This window comes from Perca fluviatilis, chromosome 16 (assembly GCF_010015445.1).
Source record: "Perca fluviatilis chromosome 16, GENO_Pfluv_1.0, whole genome shotgun sequence".
NCBI classification, from domain to species: Eukaryota; Metazoa; Chordata; class Actinopteri; order Perciformes; family Percidae; genus Perca; species Perca fluviatilis.
Window position 1 is genome coordinate 1,477,194 of NC_053127.1, and position 14,885 is coordinate 1,492,078.

The window sequence follows — 14,885 nt, forward strand, 5'->3', positions numbered from 1 at the left end:
GTATATTAAGGTTTAATAAAGAGAAAGGGAAATAAATAATGTTAAATGGTTTTAGTGTTAAATAATAATTTTTCTAAAGACGTTTGAAACATTTGTTGTGACATCACTGTAGCTCCAGTTTAAAAGACCTTGGATAACCAAAGTGATAGAATAGTTAACAATTGTACATTTAGAAAATCTGCTTAGCTGAGAACAAAATTGACAAAATTGATAGTTCAACTGTAAACAAAAGGATCATCTACCCCTGATTGACACAGTAGTGTAAGGGGATGCAATAGTAATTGTTTTTGTTTTGTTGGTTCTGATCTGCTCCAAAGAATTTAGCTCTAAAGATTTTATTTCTTTATTTAGACATACATAGGGAGAGGCCCATAAACAAAAACACCTATTTCTTCCACGGCAGTATAAGGGAAATGATAGGTTAGGTTATTGCGTGAGAATTTTCTTCTGCTCTTTTGGCCGTAAGAATCCAGGTGTCAAGCCTGGGGATTCTGTGGTGATACAACTTCAGGAGGAAGGATTGGCAAATAGACGGTGACCATCGAGATCCTTCCAGAGACACACAGGGCAGTGAAGGTTAAAGGGAGAGTCACCTGGATACACGCATCACTACAACAGGTTCCGGAGGAGAAGAGGACAGGTTTTTCTACAACCGGCAACAAGTGACGAGCAGATCCTCTGCTGAGTCACCCACGAGGGAAATCGATTCAGAGATCAGCCTGACAGACGGCGTTTCTGTGCTATCTCTGAAATCAATCGGGGAAAACTGGAGTTTTTCTCACCGTTTGCAACACGTTGAGAGAGGAGAAAAACAAGAAGTTTTTCCAAAGAGGAAAAACCAGAAGCTACATACTGGTATTGTAGCCTGCTGTTTAAAATCATTTCAGAAGACAGCAGTGATACTGATCTCTTTTCTGAAAATCACAGCACATTTCAGAGCAGTGACAGCAGAATATACTTCACAATTGTAGAGAACACACCATCTCTCTCTCTCTCTGAACACACACACACTCACTGCACATTCCTCTGTGACTCAGAGCAGTGTACTCTGACACACACACACACACACACACACACACACACACACACACATGGAGCAGATGGACAGAAAGGACTGGAATAGGTACCCATCAAGAAGAACATGGGGGGTTTTTCCACATTTGTAGTGTGTTTATTCTTTGTTACTGCATTTATGATTTTCTATTGCATTTATGGTTTTTGCATTTTATTTTTGATGAGAGAAAAGTATGATAAATCACGTATAACCATTTCTCCCAACATTTACATACACCAACACACTAGTGAAGAACATGGAGAGAAAGGCGAGTGATGCGTTCACTACTTTGCAAATGGTGGTTGGAATACAATAACTACTACAGAGCTAATATTACGGTAATGATTAAAACTATGTCCACTCTTATGTTCCAATAAGAGGCATTAGGATGGTTGGTATACGAATGCTACTAAATTGGGGCTAATTAGGGGTTTTGTACCTTATGTGGTTCCTCATGACCACACAAACTCAACTGATAGATTATTGATAAAGAAAGTAAATTATTCCTAAACAGCAATATTGTTAATATTAAACAAAGTTAAGTATAAAGACCTAGGCCATTTTTGTTGTGTGCTTTAGAACTTAGGAAAAGTTCCTTGTGGATCTTTTATTATATTGAAGTAATTTCGCTTTCCACATTGACGACACATATAAACACCACGTTTGACTTAGACTTTTCAAAGATTATCTGATAGATACATTTTCTACTAAAGTATGACTTGGTATAGTTAAGAAATGTATGCGTGAATGTAGGTTATAATGATTTTTGTTATGTTTGTTCATTATTCCTTCGCTTACAGAAATAAGCTATTTCCAGTGAAACCACACACATAGAATAACTGAATTTTATTTGTGCTCTGACAGCACTTAATGATGTTAGAGACAAGGAGGGGTCAGTTTTATTCTGATTCTTCTCAACTTTCACTCTGTGAGAGCTTTGATAATTGCACTGAGCGTGCTTCAATTGATTTATATTAAAATAACCAAAGGAGGGAAGCATTTGATGCTATTGGATAATTTAATTATCAGCTTTATGGAAAATTTGACTTCGCCGTATGGGTTTTCTGTACTTGGGGTTTAACCATGGGTTGTCAATGGACATACGCATGGGTAGATATGAAATTAGTAAATGTTCAAACTTCACACCAGGTTATTTTAATGGTTAAATACATAACACATTCTTTACACAAATTATAAGGCACTAGTCTGATGGGACATTAACCAGTGACATTAAGGTCTCGGGATTTTAGCAGATTATGTTTGGTCTTCAGATTTGTTTTGTTTGTTTGCTATGTCGTTACTCTAATCAAGAAAAAGAGTTCACTTCATTCTTATGGTAAATATGATTGAGCCTTCTGACATATTTCGTCTTTCTGAATATGATAATAATGTTTGGACATCATCTCTGATACTGTGTGAGATTGATTCATTTTGTTTTATTCTTTGACGTGAATGCTTGCTACTATTTAAAAGAGGGTTTTTTGTACCTTTCCATTTAACATGTAAGAAACAGACATGAATATCCATAAGGTTGAATCTTAAGAAGTAAAGTTTGGTTATGTGATTAATTCTATAATAAGGGTTGAATCTTTAAAAGTAAAATTTATTTTTGTGATTATTTTGTAATCAAAAGGGTGAACTGTGGTGGCAAATTTTATTTCAACCATTTAGGTTAATGATTCTTTTGTAACGCCACAAGATTTAGCTTCTTCATGTGTAGATTCAAAAGGCTCCAAGTGAAATAGTTGGCAACCGTGAACTATAGCCCAGTAGAGTTATTTAGTTCTACTAGCCTGAACCTTCTCACATTGTTGTCTTTGGCTTAGATAGAAGTGGAGAAGGCCGATGACTGTTTACGACAGTGAGAACTACGTAGCTTTCTGTCTCCTGAGATAAACTGGTGTTTAGGCTAATGAAAAGAACAGGAGCAGAATGGAAGGTTGTAAAATCATCTGTCTATGGTATTTTTAGAAAAATGGCAGCATGCTAGAAGATACATTTAGAGGGGTGGCTTTAAGGGAGTCTCTTCACTATAAGATGTTTTGATGTTTAGGTTTCTAGTTAGAAAGACATTTTCAGTTGTGCTGCGTGTACCTTTTGAAACTGTGTTTCTCCATTTGCAAATGTAAATAAATACTCAAAGACCAAACTTTGGTTTAATTTTCAAACGGTATATTATTCGTTTTCATTTCGATCATTGATATTTCTAAACACTGCTGCTTCAAGGAAAACTTCCACGACAGAGATTTACTCACTAGCATTGTTATGATAGGGGGGGGGGGGCATTTCAGAAGATTTACTCCCCCGGCACCCCCCCACCATGGTGGGGGGGGTTGACGGAGACGGTGGCGGGATGCCCCGACACTTCAATTCAACTAAAATGTAACAGTGACCAATCAGTGATGGACCTACAGTCAGTTGAGATGCCTCTCCAAACGCAGAAACCAAGCACAATCAAACCCTAAAACAGGGCCGGATTGGGACTCATTTTCAGCCCTGGAGTTTCATGCCTTAGACCGGCCCACTTTAGCTCATGACTGACTATATTAAAATAATGTAATTAAAAATATAAATCTGCAGTAGGCGTTCTCTACTGCCTTGTAATTCATTGTATTTTTGAAAGATATCATGTTCAAATTGGAAATGATGATACATTATATTATATTCACTATTGTTTGATTAAAAACATAATGGGTCACTAGTAACACTTGGGCATATAAAGTTGTTATATTGTAACTAATGTGATCACTGCAAAAAAAAAAGAAAAAAATGCTTTTCTTACTTAGTATTTTTGTCTCGTTTCCAGTCCAAATATCAAAAAAAAAAAATCTTACATCAAGATGCCTTTACTAAACAAGTATGAAAAAACACCTCCAAATTAAGTGATTTTTTTGCTTAAAACAAGCTACATTATCTGCCAATGGGGTAAGAAAAATAATTGTTTTAGATTTAGCTTGTTTTATCCATCCATCCATCCATCTTCGTCCGCTTATCCGGTGTCGGGTCGCGGGGTGAGCAGCTCCAGCAGGGGACCCCAAACTTCCCTTTCCCGAGCAACATTAACCAGCTCCGACTGGGGGATCCCGAGGCGTTCCCAGGCCAGGTTGGAGATATAATCCCTCCACCTAGTCCTGGGTCTTCCCTGAGGCCTCCTCCCAGCTGGACGTGCCTGGAACACCTCCCTAGGGAGGCGCACAGGGGGCATCCTTACCAGATGCCCGAACCACCTCAACTGGCTCCTTCGGACGAAAGGAGGCGGGCTCTACTCCGAGCTCCTCACGGATGACTGAGCTTCTCACCCTATCTCTAAGGGAGACGCCAGCCACCCTCCTGAGGAAACCCATTTCGGCCGCTTGTACCCTGGATCTCGTTCTTTCGGTCATGACCCAGCCTTCATGACCATAGGTGAGGGTAGGAACGAAAACTGACCGGTAGATCGAGAGCTTTGCCTTCTGGCTCAGCTCTCTTTTCGTCACAACGGTGCGATAGATGGAATGTAATACCGCACCTCCGCCGTTCTAATTCTACCGACCAATCCCGCTCCATTGTCCCCTCACTCGCAAACAAAACCTCAAGGTACTTGAACTCCTTCACTTGGGGTAAGGACTCATTCCCTACCTGGAGAAGGCATTCCATCGGTTTCCTGCTGAGAACCATGGCCTCCGATTTAGAGGTGCTGATCCTCATCCCAAACGCTTCACACTCGGCTGCAAACCAATCCAGTGAGTGCTGAAGGTCACAGGCCGATGATGCCATCAGGACCACATCATCTGCAAAAAGCAGCGATGAGATCCCCAGCCCACCGAACTGCAACCCCTCCCCACCCCGACTACGCCTCAATATCCTGTCCATAAATATTACAAACAGGATTGGTGACAAAGCGCAGCCCTGGCGGAGGCCAACCCTCACCTGAAACGAGTCCGACTTACTGCCGAGAACCCGGACACAGCTCTCACTTTGGTCGTACAGAGATTGGATGGCCCTGAGTAGAGACCCCCTCAGACCCCATACTCCCGCAGCACCTCCCACAGTATCTCCGGGGGGACGTCCGGTCAAATCCAAAAACACATGTAGACCGGTTGGGCATACTCCCAGGCCCCTCCAGGATCCTTGAGAGTGAAGATCTGGTCCATTGTTCCACCGCGACGGAACCGGCGCATTGTTCCTCCACAACCCGAGGTTCGACTATCGGCCGAACCCTCTTTTCCAGCACCTTTGAGTAGACTTTACCAGGGAGGCTGAGAAGTGTGATACCCCTGTAATTGGCACACACCTTCTGGTCCCCCTTTTTAAAAAGGGGGACCACCACCCCAGTCTGCCACTCCTTTGGCACTGTTCCAGACTTCGACGCAATGTTGAAGAGACGTGTCAACCAGGACAGCCCCTCCACACCCAGACCCTTGAGCATTTCTGGACGGATCTCATCAATTCCCGGGACTTTGCCACTGTGGAGTTGTTTGACTACATCAGTGAGTTCCGCCCGGGAAATCAACGACAATCCCGTCATCCTCCAGCTCTGCCTCTAACATAGAGGGCGTATTAGTCGGATTCAGGAGTTCCTCAAAGTGCTCCTTCCACCGCCCTATTACCTCCTCAGTTGAGGTCAACAGTGTCCCATCCTTACTGTACACAGCTTGGATGGTTCCCCGCTTCCCCCTCCTGACGTGGCGAACAGTTTTCCAGAAGCACTTTGGTGCCGACCGAAAGTCCTTCTCCATGTCTTCTCCAAACTTCTCCCACACCCGCTGCTTTGCCTCTTTCACAGCAGAGGCTGCAGCCCTTCGGGCCCCTCGGTACCCTGCAACTGCCTCCAGAGTCCTCTGGGATAACATATCCCGGAAAGACTCCTTCAGTCGGACGGCTTCCCTGACCACTGGTGTCCACCACGGTGTTCGTGGGTTACCGCCCCTTGAGGCTCCTAAGACCCTAAGACCACAGCTCCTTGCCGCAGCTTCAGCAATGGAAACTTTGAACATTGTCCACTCGGGTTCAATGCCCCCAGCCTCCACAGGGATGCACGAAAAGCTCCGCCGGAGGTGCGAGTTGAAAGTCTGTTGGACAGGGGCCTCCTCCAGACGTTCCCAATTTACCCGCACTACACGTTTGGGCTTACCAGGTCTGTCCAGAGTCTTCCCCCACCCCCTGACCCAACTCACCACCAGATGGTGATCGGTTGACAGCTCTGCCCCTCTCTTCATCCGAGTGTCCAAAACATACGGCCTCAGATCAGATGAAACAATTATAAAATCGATAATTGACCTTTGACCTAGGGTGCTCTGGTACCAGGTACACTTATGAGCATCCCTATGTTCGAACATGGTGTTCGTTATAGACAATCCATGACTAGCACAGAAGTCCAACAACAAACAACCACTCTGGTTTAGATCAGGGAGGCCGTTCCTCCCAATCACGCCTCTCCAGGTGTCTCCATCATTGCCCACGTGTGCATTGAAGTCCCCAGCAGAACAATGGAGTCCCCCACTGGCGCCCCATGCAGGACTCCACTCAAGGTCTCCAAGAAGGCCGAATACTCCGAACTCCTGTTTGGTGCATATGCACAAACAACAGTCAGAGTTTTCCCCCCCACAACCCGCAGGCGTAGGGAGGCGACCCTCTCGTCCACCGGGGTAAACTCCAACGTAGCGTCGCTCAGCCGGGGGCTTGTGAGTATCCCCACACCCGCCCGGCGCCTCACACCCTGGGCAACTCCAGAGAAAAAAAGAGTCCAACCCCTATCCAGGAGTATGGTTCCAGAACCGAGACTGTGCATAGAGGTAAGCCCCACCAGATCTAACCGGTAGCGCTCCACCTCCCGCACCAGTTCCGGCTCCTTCCCCAGAGAGGTGACGTTCCACGTCCCCAGAGCCAGCGTCTGCTGCCCGGGTCTGGTCCGTCGAGGCCCCTGACCTTCACCGCCACCCATGTGGCAGCGCACCCGACCCCAGCGGTTCCTCCCACAGGTGGTGGGCCCATGGGCTGGAGAGATGGGAGCCACGTAGCTTGTTCGGGCTGTGCCCGGCCGGGCTCCGTGGCAAACCCGGCCACCAGGCGCTCGCCGACGAGCCCGCCGTCTGGGCCTGGCTCCAGACGGGGGCCCCGGGCTTCCTCCGGGCAGGGTCACTCCATCGCTATCTCGTTGTGTCATAGGGTTTTTGTCTGGCCCCTCACCTGAGACCACTTTGCCTTGGGAGACCCTACCAGGAGCACAAAGCTCCAGACAACACAGCCCTCAGGTTCACAGAGACACACAAACCTCTCCACCACGATAAGGTGATGGTTCACGGAGAGGTAGCTTGTTTTAAGAAACGACAAAAAAGCAAAATCACTTAATTTCTTTTCAGTAAACAAGACATACTTTCTTATGCCATTTCGCTTGTCTAGTAAATGTATCTTGAATTAAGAATATTTCGATATTTGAACTGGAAACAAGTAAGATACTAAGTAAGAAAAGCATTTTTTTCAGTGATAATGTTTGCTTATTCACACACTATGGTGTAGCAGCTTACCTGTGTCTTTCAGTGAGAGCAGTAGTCTCTTTACAACTGGGTCCTGGCTCTGTTTCTGACACTAAATGACATTTTTTACATTTATTTCTCACCATAAATATCCCCTTTTTAAAAAAGCTTTCAAATCAAGTCAAGTCAGTTTCATTAATGTATTGCTGAATAATCAGGTATCAATAATTATCTCAGGGCATTTTTCATTGAGCAGGGCTCTTCATTACTATTAGTTCTTCTGAATGACAATCCTAGCTGCCCATTCTGGTGTGTTGGGCTCATGACTGGAGCTCGGTAACGTTACCGGGCCTTGCGCTTCACTGTTAGCCGCAAACCGGACTAGAGGCGGCTGCTGCTGCTGAAGCGCTACAAGAAAAAGTTTGATACATGAACGGTGGTTTGCAGACAACGTTGTTTTGCACGGTCGCTAGCATCTTGCACTGCTCCGAACTACCTTAACGTTAGCTTACTGACCGGCCTCGTCGTTCATTTGTTTTTTTGAGAAAAATGTGCTCAGTTTAGAACATTTGGCCGCGTCAGTTTCCAAAGCTTTTTTCTTTTTTATTCTGGCCTTTTCAGCGCCGCCTTTGCGCTTCCTGTTATCCATTTTTATCTGACTTTGTTTTATTTTGAGCAACTTGCAAGTTGCCGTGTCGGGGGCAGGGCCAGGGAGTCAAAAGATAATCACGTCATCATTAACCTGCAGGCTGCACTCTGCGAGAAAATATTAAATAAAAAAGAGTGGGACTGCGGTAAAATAATAAATAAAAAAGTGGGGCTGCTGTAAGTGCAGGCAGCCTAGGGACAGCATCCATATCTAAACCCAGGGCCATGACAACAACGGCCCTCGCGGCCAAAAAAACAGACCGGGCCACCGGGAATTAGCCAATCCGGGCCTGCCATAAAACGTTAAAACACGTTGGGAAAAAAGATCTGTATTTTGCTGTAATCCAATAACACGAAAAAAGAAGTAATCCACAGCCATCAGTAGATCCACAAACAGAGTCCCGGTGTATCCTGTAAGGCCTATACGAGCGTCACATTCACCAGCCAGCTCCAAACAGGTCAACGAGGCCTCTACACTTCACCATTTAAACAAAGTGGAATAAACATATACAAGTCCAAATCTACACAAAACCTGCAATCAATTAGTAAGCTGACATCACATTTATATACATGGCATTTAGGAAACCTTTATTGCAGGGTTGGCACGGCAAGATGTCCAGACTAATGCAACAGTCATTTTCGTATTTTGCATCCTGCTGCTTCCATCATCAGCCAGGTAATATTTTTTTACTAAAGCAGTATATGAAATGTACTTTGTTGTTTTGTGTTATTTAAGATATTTATAAAATATCTGGTCATGCCAGATTTAATTATTCATTTTAAAAACAATGCAATTACCAGTTTCAGCCACCAGGGAAGCAGTGCTCCCCCTGCCCCCCCAGCAAACTCATGGGTCAGAACCATCTGGTAGCGAAGGAGGGCCGAGACTGAGAGCTACATGAAAAAATATGCACCGAACAAGCCACTTTGTAATGTTGCTGCTTCATGAACACCAAAGTTGTGTCAGACACAAACAAACACACCAGTAGGATACTGTAACCCTTATCATTTAGTTAGCCAAGTATAGCTTGGTTTACTAAATTAATGAAAACAACAAAACATCAAAGTTAATTTAACCAGCATCATTATATACATTATATTCAAATACATTTAGTTATTCTTCTATTCATTTCATGAACTCAACACAGAAACAAAACATCCCTATTCCTGAGTGATACACAATTTTTTCAGTGTAATGACAAAAATCTTTCAATAATGTTACAACTATTTCCTGATTTTGTTTCCAGTTATAAATGTCGGTCTTTGAATTCAGTAAAAAGATAATCTGTTTCTCATCTTGTCTGAAGACTTGATTCTCTTGGTCCAGTTCTCTTTTTCTGGCTGATTATGTTTCTCTTCACGCTGCGTGTCGTTGTGAATGAGGTCAGACAGTCAAGACCTGATGAGGCCGCGGTTGCTTGGCAACAAACCTCTTGTCTTTTAAGGGAGCGTCCTCTAATGGCGGCCAGTATAACAACAATGTAAATGTTATAGGCCACTTACTCCCAATATCTGTGAAACCAACAATTTGAGATTTGGAAATTGATTCGTGGTTCAGACTGAGTGGGTCAGCTTATGTAGAGACATGATTTTAACTCCTAAAATTACATCATTAATGCTGTGAGACAGTCACAGTTTGGTTAGATTTAGACACCAAATCTACTTATTTAAGTTGCTAAATCTCCTGTTGTGTCTTCATGTTAGAAAGTGAGACTGAACGATGTCCAGAGAATCTCATGTGGACATGGTACAGAGTTGATATGTTACAACAGCTCAACATTCTCTGTTTCTTTATACTGCTAGGATGATGAGTTTGATTATCTACTTTCAATAAGATAAAGTTGAAACAAGAAGAATAAAGACATGCTCACAGATGTAATTGCTCTGATATGTGTTTATTATTTGATTAAAATGACAGAAACAAGAGAGAATCAGAAACATTATTGACTTTAAAAGGTTATATTTGAAGTAAAAAAAAGATTCCTGTCAACAAGTATTACTTATTATTTGGATGCAGATGTAATCAGTTTAAATCATTGAAGTGTTATGAAGACTTGTTTAAGACAACAAAAACCTGTGTGACTATCACAGAGCTGCTGTTTCTGTCTTACATGGGGAACAGAAGATGGCCACTGAAGGTGGTGTGGTGATTTAAGTTGTCAAACACCACAGTGTTAGGCATCAGGCGCACAAACACCACGTCTCCCACCTCCAGCAACAGCGTAGCAGCTTTAGAAGAAGTCATCCAACCTGAGCCATCCTGGTATGCCAAGAAAACATTCGCTGAGTTCTTGACCAACCAACCCCCTGATTCCTGTCCTTTATTTGAACTGACCGTCCACTCAAAGTGGTACGCTCCTCTCACCGGGGCAGTGAACACACCTGTTGGACATTTGTTTTTGTCATTTTAAATGGAAAACGGAAAAAAAGTTTGAACAACAACATACAAGTAAAATATATTAGGGATGCACAATATATCACATCTTTAAAATTGATCCAGTATTTAATAAGAACCAAGCTGTAATGTAACCCTACAGGACTAATGTTCAGCAGCAGTTAGAGTCCACTACAAGTTCTGTTGTTGCTGCTGACAGACTCAGATTATTATTCTAAGTGTCTGACAACATTATGGGATGGATCCCTACAGAGATAGACCTTTTAGTTAAGTTTAGTTACCTGATAATTTACATGGAGTCTGGTGGAGATATGCTGGCTCTATACACGCTAAAAGTCCTGATTATTTACATGGAGTCTGGTGGAGATATGCTGGCTCTATACACGCTAAAAGTCCTGATTATTTACATGGAGTCTGGTGGAGATATGCTGGCTCTATACACACTAAAAGTCCTGATTATTTACATGGAGTCTGGTGGAGATATGCTGGCTCCATACACACTAAAAGTCCTGATTATTTACATGGAGTCTGGTGGAGATATGCTGGCTCTATACACACTAAAAGTCCTGATTATTTACATGGAGTCTGGTGGAGATATGCTGGCTCTATACAAACTAAAAGTCCTGATTATTTACATGGAGTCTGGTGGAGATATGCTGGCTCTATACACGCTAAAAGTCCTGATTATTTACATGGAGTCTGGTGGAGATATGCTGGCTCTATACACGCTAAAAGTCCTGATTATTTACATGGAGTCTGGTGGAGATATGCTGGCTCTATACACGCTAAAAGTCCTGATTATTTACATGGAGTCTGGTGGAGATATGCTGGCTCTATACACGCTAAAAGTCCTGATTATTTACATGGAGTCTGGTGGAGTTTGGTGATGGTGATTTCGGGGCTGTTTCATGTGAAACTGAAATTATCCATCCCATAATGTTGTCAGACACTTAGAATAATAATCTATGATTCATGGGCTTTTCCAAATGTTTTGCAAACAATAAATACATTACTTTTACAAAGTCACAGTGTTTACATGTGTTTTTCAGTACACACAAAATATAATTATCATAGAAAATTATTTATAAAGATAAATATCGGCATTGCTAAACACCGGGATTCTCCCAAAATGTTCATATCAGTGCATCCCTAAAATGTATTGTTAGAATATCAGAGCTACCCGTGTTTGAGTTGTAGGCATTCCCGATGTTGGTGGGGACGTATTTGAAGATCAGGGGAGTGTCCGCGGGTAAGGGTCCAATAGTTATTGCGTTACCTCCAGACGCCAGCAGACCGGCTGAGAATGCAATCTGTTGGACTGAGAGAGAGAGAGAGAGAGAGAGAGAGAGAGAGAGAGAGAGAGAGAGAGAGAAAGAGAGAAGAATGTAATTTTAAAAACCATCAATCATTAAACTGATCATTTTGAGTCTTATCTCCTACAAAAAATGTCCAAACATAAAAAACTGTTACTTGTAATTGAAGCTTGACAGTTAAAAGCATGTCATCGTTACAGAAGAAAACAGCAGGGTTTGCAAACACAGGTGGTAGACTTTGTAGATAACTACAAGAACCTGGGGAGTTTTATTGATGAATTTTAATTATAAGAATGAGATATAATGTACAAAGGCCAGCAACATTTGTTCTTCCTCCAGAAGTTATCTCAGTTCCATGTTGATAAGACCCTCATGATCTTATTGTACAGATGTTATATTGAGTCTGTTTAAACCTTTTCTTTAGTCTGTTGCTACGGGAACGTCAGCATCATGGCCTAAAACACACTGTCCAGGATAGTGAAAGTGAGCACCAAGATCTTGGGGCTACAGCAGAGCATGCTAACTGATCTGTTCAACAGACAAGTAGGGAGGAAGGCTGAAGCCAATCTGCCAGACAGCGATCTCCCCCTTTACTCAGAATTTCAGATTTTGCCTTCTGGCTTCAGGTTCAGATTCCCTGTGATGAAGAGTAACAGGTACAAGCCCTCCTTCACCCCCCCAGCCATTTCACTTGTAAACTCGGTCCGGGGGAGGAGCTAGTAACGCCTCAATTCACTTGGCAAAGTGTGTAGATTAGTTAGCGATATGATGTGGTTCATGTGGACGGTGATAATGATGATGATGATGATGATGATAATGATGATGACGACTAGGATAATGATGATGTCTATGCTATTCCATTGACTAACAACCCTTAAAATAAAAATGTATTCAGAACAAAACATCCCCAACAAACGTTTGTTTGATTATTTGTAAAACCTGTGGTCTTCAATATGTGGGGGAAACCAAAAACACCATGTTGTTGCTGAGGTTTATACAACACCGAAAAAGAGCTGATCAGATCTAGATTTCCCAGTTAGATCCTTAATTTACAAAAGGGGCCTTAATAGGAGATGAGGTGCTTGACAGTGTGGAACAATGATGGACCGTGTGAGTTACAATCTTCTAACTCCTAGAAGCAGCCGGGAAAAATAAAAACTAGACGGAAATGAATTATGATTGCAACCTCTGCAGTTTTCAGTTATTTAGAATAAATGATAAGTTGAACTTCATGCCACACAGTTGAACAGAGAGAACAATACCTTCCTGTTGTTGCTTCTGCTCGTCCACTTCAGCCTTCAGCTGTGCTGCTTGTTCTGCAAAATCAGAGACAGTTTCTTTGTCAGCTTCATTTTACTGCACCTTCAGTTTCTTTGGACGTTGCTTTAGAGCTGCATGAATCAGTTGTCTACTATTAAATAAATATCAAACTATTTTGATAATGAATCACCTTGAATCATTTTTTTATGAAAAAAACAGTGAATCTTGTGTGATGTCAGCTTGTTAAATATGAATGTTCTAGTTTATTCTCTCCTCTGTGAGAGGAAACTGAATATCTTTAAGTTGTGGACAAAACAAGACATTGTTTTTTGGGAAACACTGCTCAACATTTCAGAGACAAAACAACTCATCTATTCATCCAGAAGATATTCCACACATTAATCCACAATTTAAAAAAAATACAAATACTTATTTCTCTCCTTTTGGATATTTCTGAACTGCTATGACACGATGCAAAAAGATCATTACTCTACCTGTAGCCATGTCCGCTTTCAGTTGAAACAACGAAGTCAGCGCAGCGTAGATGTCTGGAGGAAAAGTCTGCTGACTAGCAACACTTTCACTTGGGGAGATGGAGCAGAGCAGATCACAGAGATCTTAATTCTCACACTGGCAGCTGACTGTTGAACTGTGCCGTCTGTAAACCTGTGTGAGCTTTATATAGAAGCCTACAGCAAAAAGGAGGTCACAGATCAAACACAAATCAATCATATTTCACATGTTGTGCCAACGTCAGTTTGATGAACAAGGGTGTAACCACTTCTTCCCCGTATCACAGAAGATTTTCCAGAGAAGATGAACACATTGATGATCTATGGTTACATTGTTAAATGGTACCTTTAAACTTGGCCTTATCTTCCCATGAGTTTGTATGTTGACCAAGGTTATAATCATTAATGAAAAAAACACGAAATAATGAAAACTAGGAGGGGAAAAAACATTGCCGTTAACTGAAATAAAAATAAAAACAAGGCATTACAAAAGAAACGATAACTGACTGAAACTGTAATGTGTTTGCAAAACTAACTAAAATAAAATGATCCTCAGAGCAGTCCAACAGTTTGGGTAGATCTCTGATAGAGCCTTATAATGCATAAAAGAGTTTAGCTCAAGGAGACTCGTGGTCCCCCGTTCACCCCCTTGTCCAGACCGTTCCATTTGCGAGACCCAGAGGTGAACTGTCCCCCGCGCCCCTCCCCATTTCCTTTCTCACACGGTTTCTGTGCACAAGTACGTCTCACTGCAGCCCGCAGTGAGCTGCCCCCAATGACTCATGAAAAAATTCCGCCCCGGGTGCCTGCCTACTACTCTCTACTGTTGTCTCTCTACTGTTGTCTCTCTACTGTTGTCTCTCTACATACTACTCTCTACTGTTGTCTCTCTACTGTTGTCTCTCTACATACTACTCTCTACTGTTGTCTCTCTACTGTTGTCTCTCTACATACTACTCTCTACTTTGTCTCTCTACTGTTGTCTCTCTACATACTACTCTCTACTGTTGTCTCTCTACATACTACTCTCTACTGTTGTCTCTCTACATACTACTCTCACTGTTGTCTCTCTACATACTACTCTACTGTTGTCTCTCTACATACTACTCTCTACTGTTGTCTCTACATACTACTCTACTGTTGTCTCTCTACTACTACTCACTGCTGTTGTCTCTCTACATACTACTCTCTACTGTCTCTCTCTACATACTACTCTCTAATGTTGTCTCTACATACTACTCTCTATGT

The 14,885-nt window shown here is 42.5% G+C and overlaps 1 protein-coding gene across 1 annotated transcript; it reads right to left on the reverse strand.

Annotated features, from left to right (window-relative positions):
* Positions 1–10,209: 10,209 nt before the first annotated feature.
* LOC120544170 (complement C1q-like protein 4) lies at positions 10,210–13,763 on the reverse strand. The gene is made up of 4 exons (XM_039777773.1): positions 13,620–13,763; positions 13,128–13,181; positions 11,733–11,870; positions 10,210–10,539 (listed from the first exon to the last, which is right to left on the reverse strand). Exons 1-4 carry the CDS (start codon positions 13,627–13,629, stop codon positions 10,265–10,267), a joined length of 477 nt encoding a protein of 158 aa, XP_039633707.1. The 5' UTR covers positions 13,630–13,763; the 3' UTR covers positions 10,210–10,264.
* Between the last annotated feature and the right edge of the window lie 1,122 nt (positions 13,764–14,885).

Excerpts from the sequence above, each read along its gene's own strand:
- LOC120544170 (XM_039777773.1), bottom strand. Across the intron at positions 11,871-13,127 it reads GCAGAAGCAACAACAGGAAG|TCCAACAGATTGCATTCTCA; the intron begins GTATTGTTCTCT and ends TCTCTCTCTCAG. Across the intron at positions 10,540-11,732 it reads TGCCTACAACTCAAACACGG|GTGTGTTCACTGCCCCGGTG; the intron begins GTAGCTCTGATA and ends AATGTCCAACAG.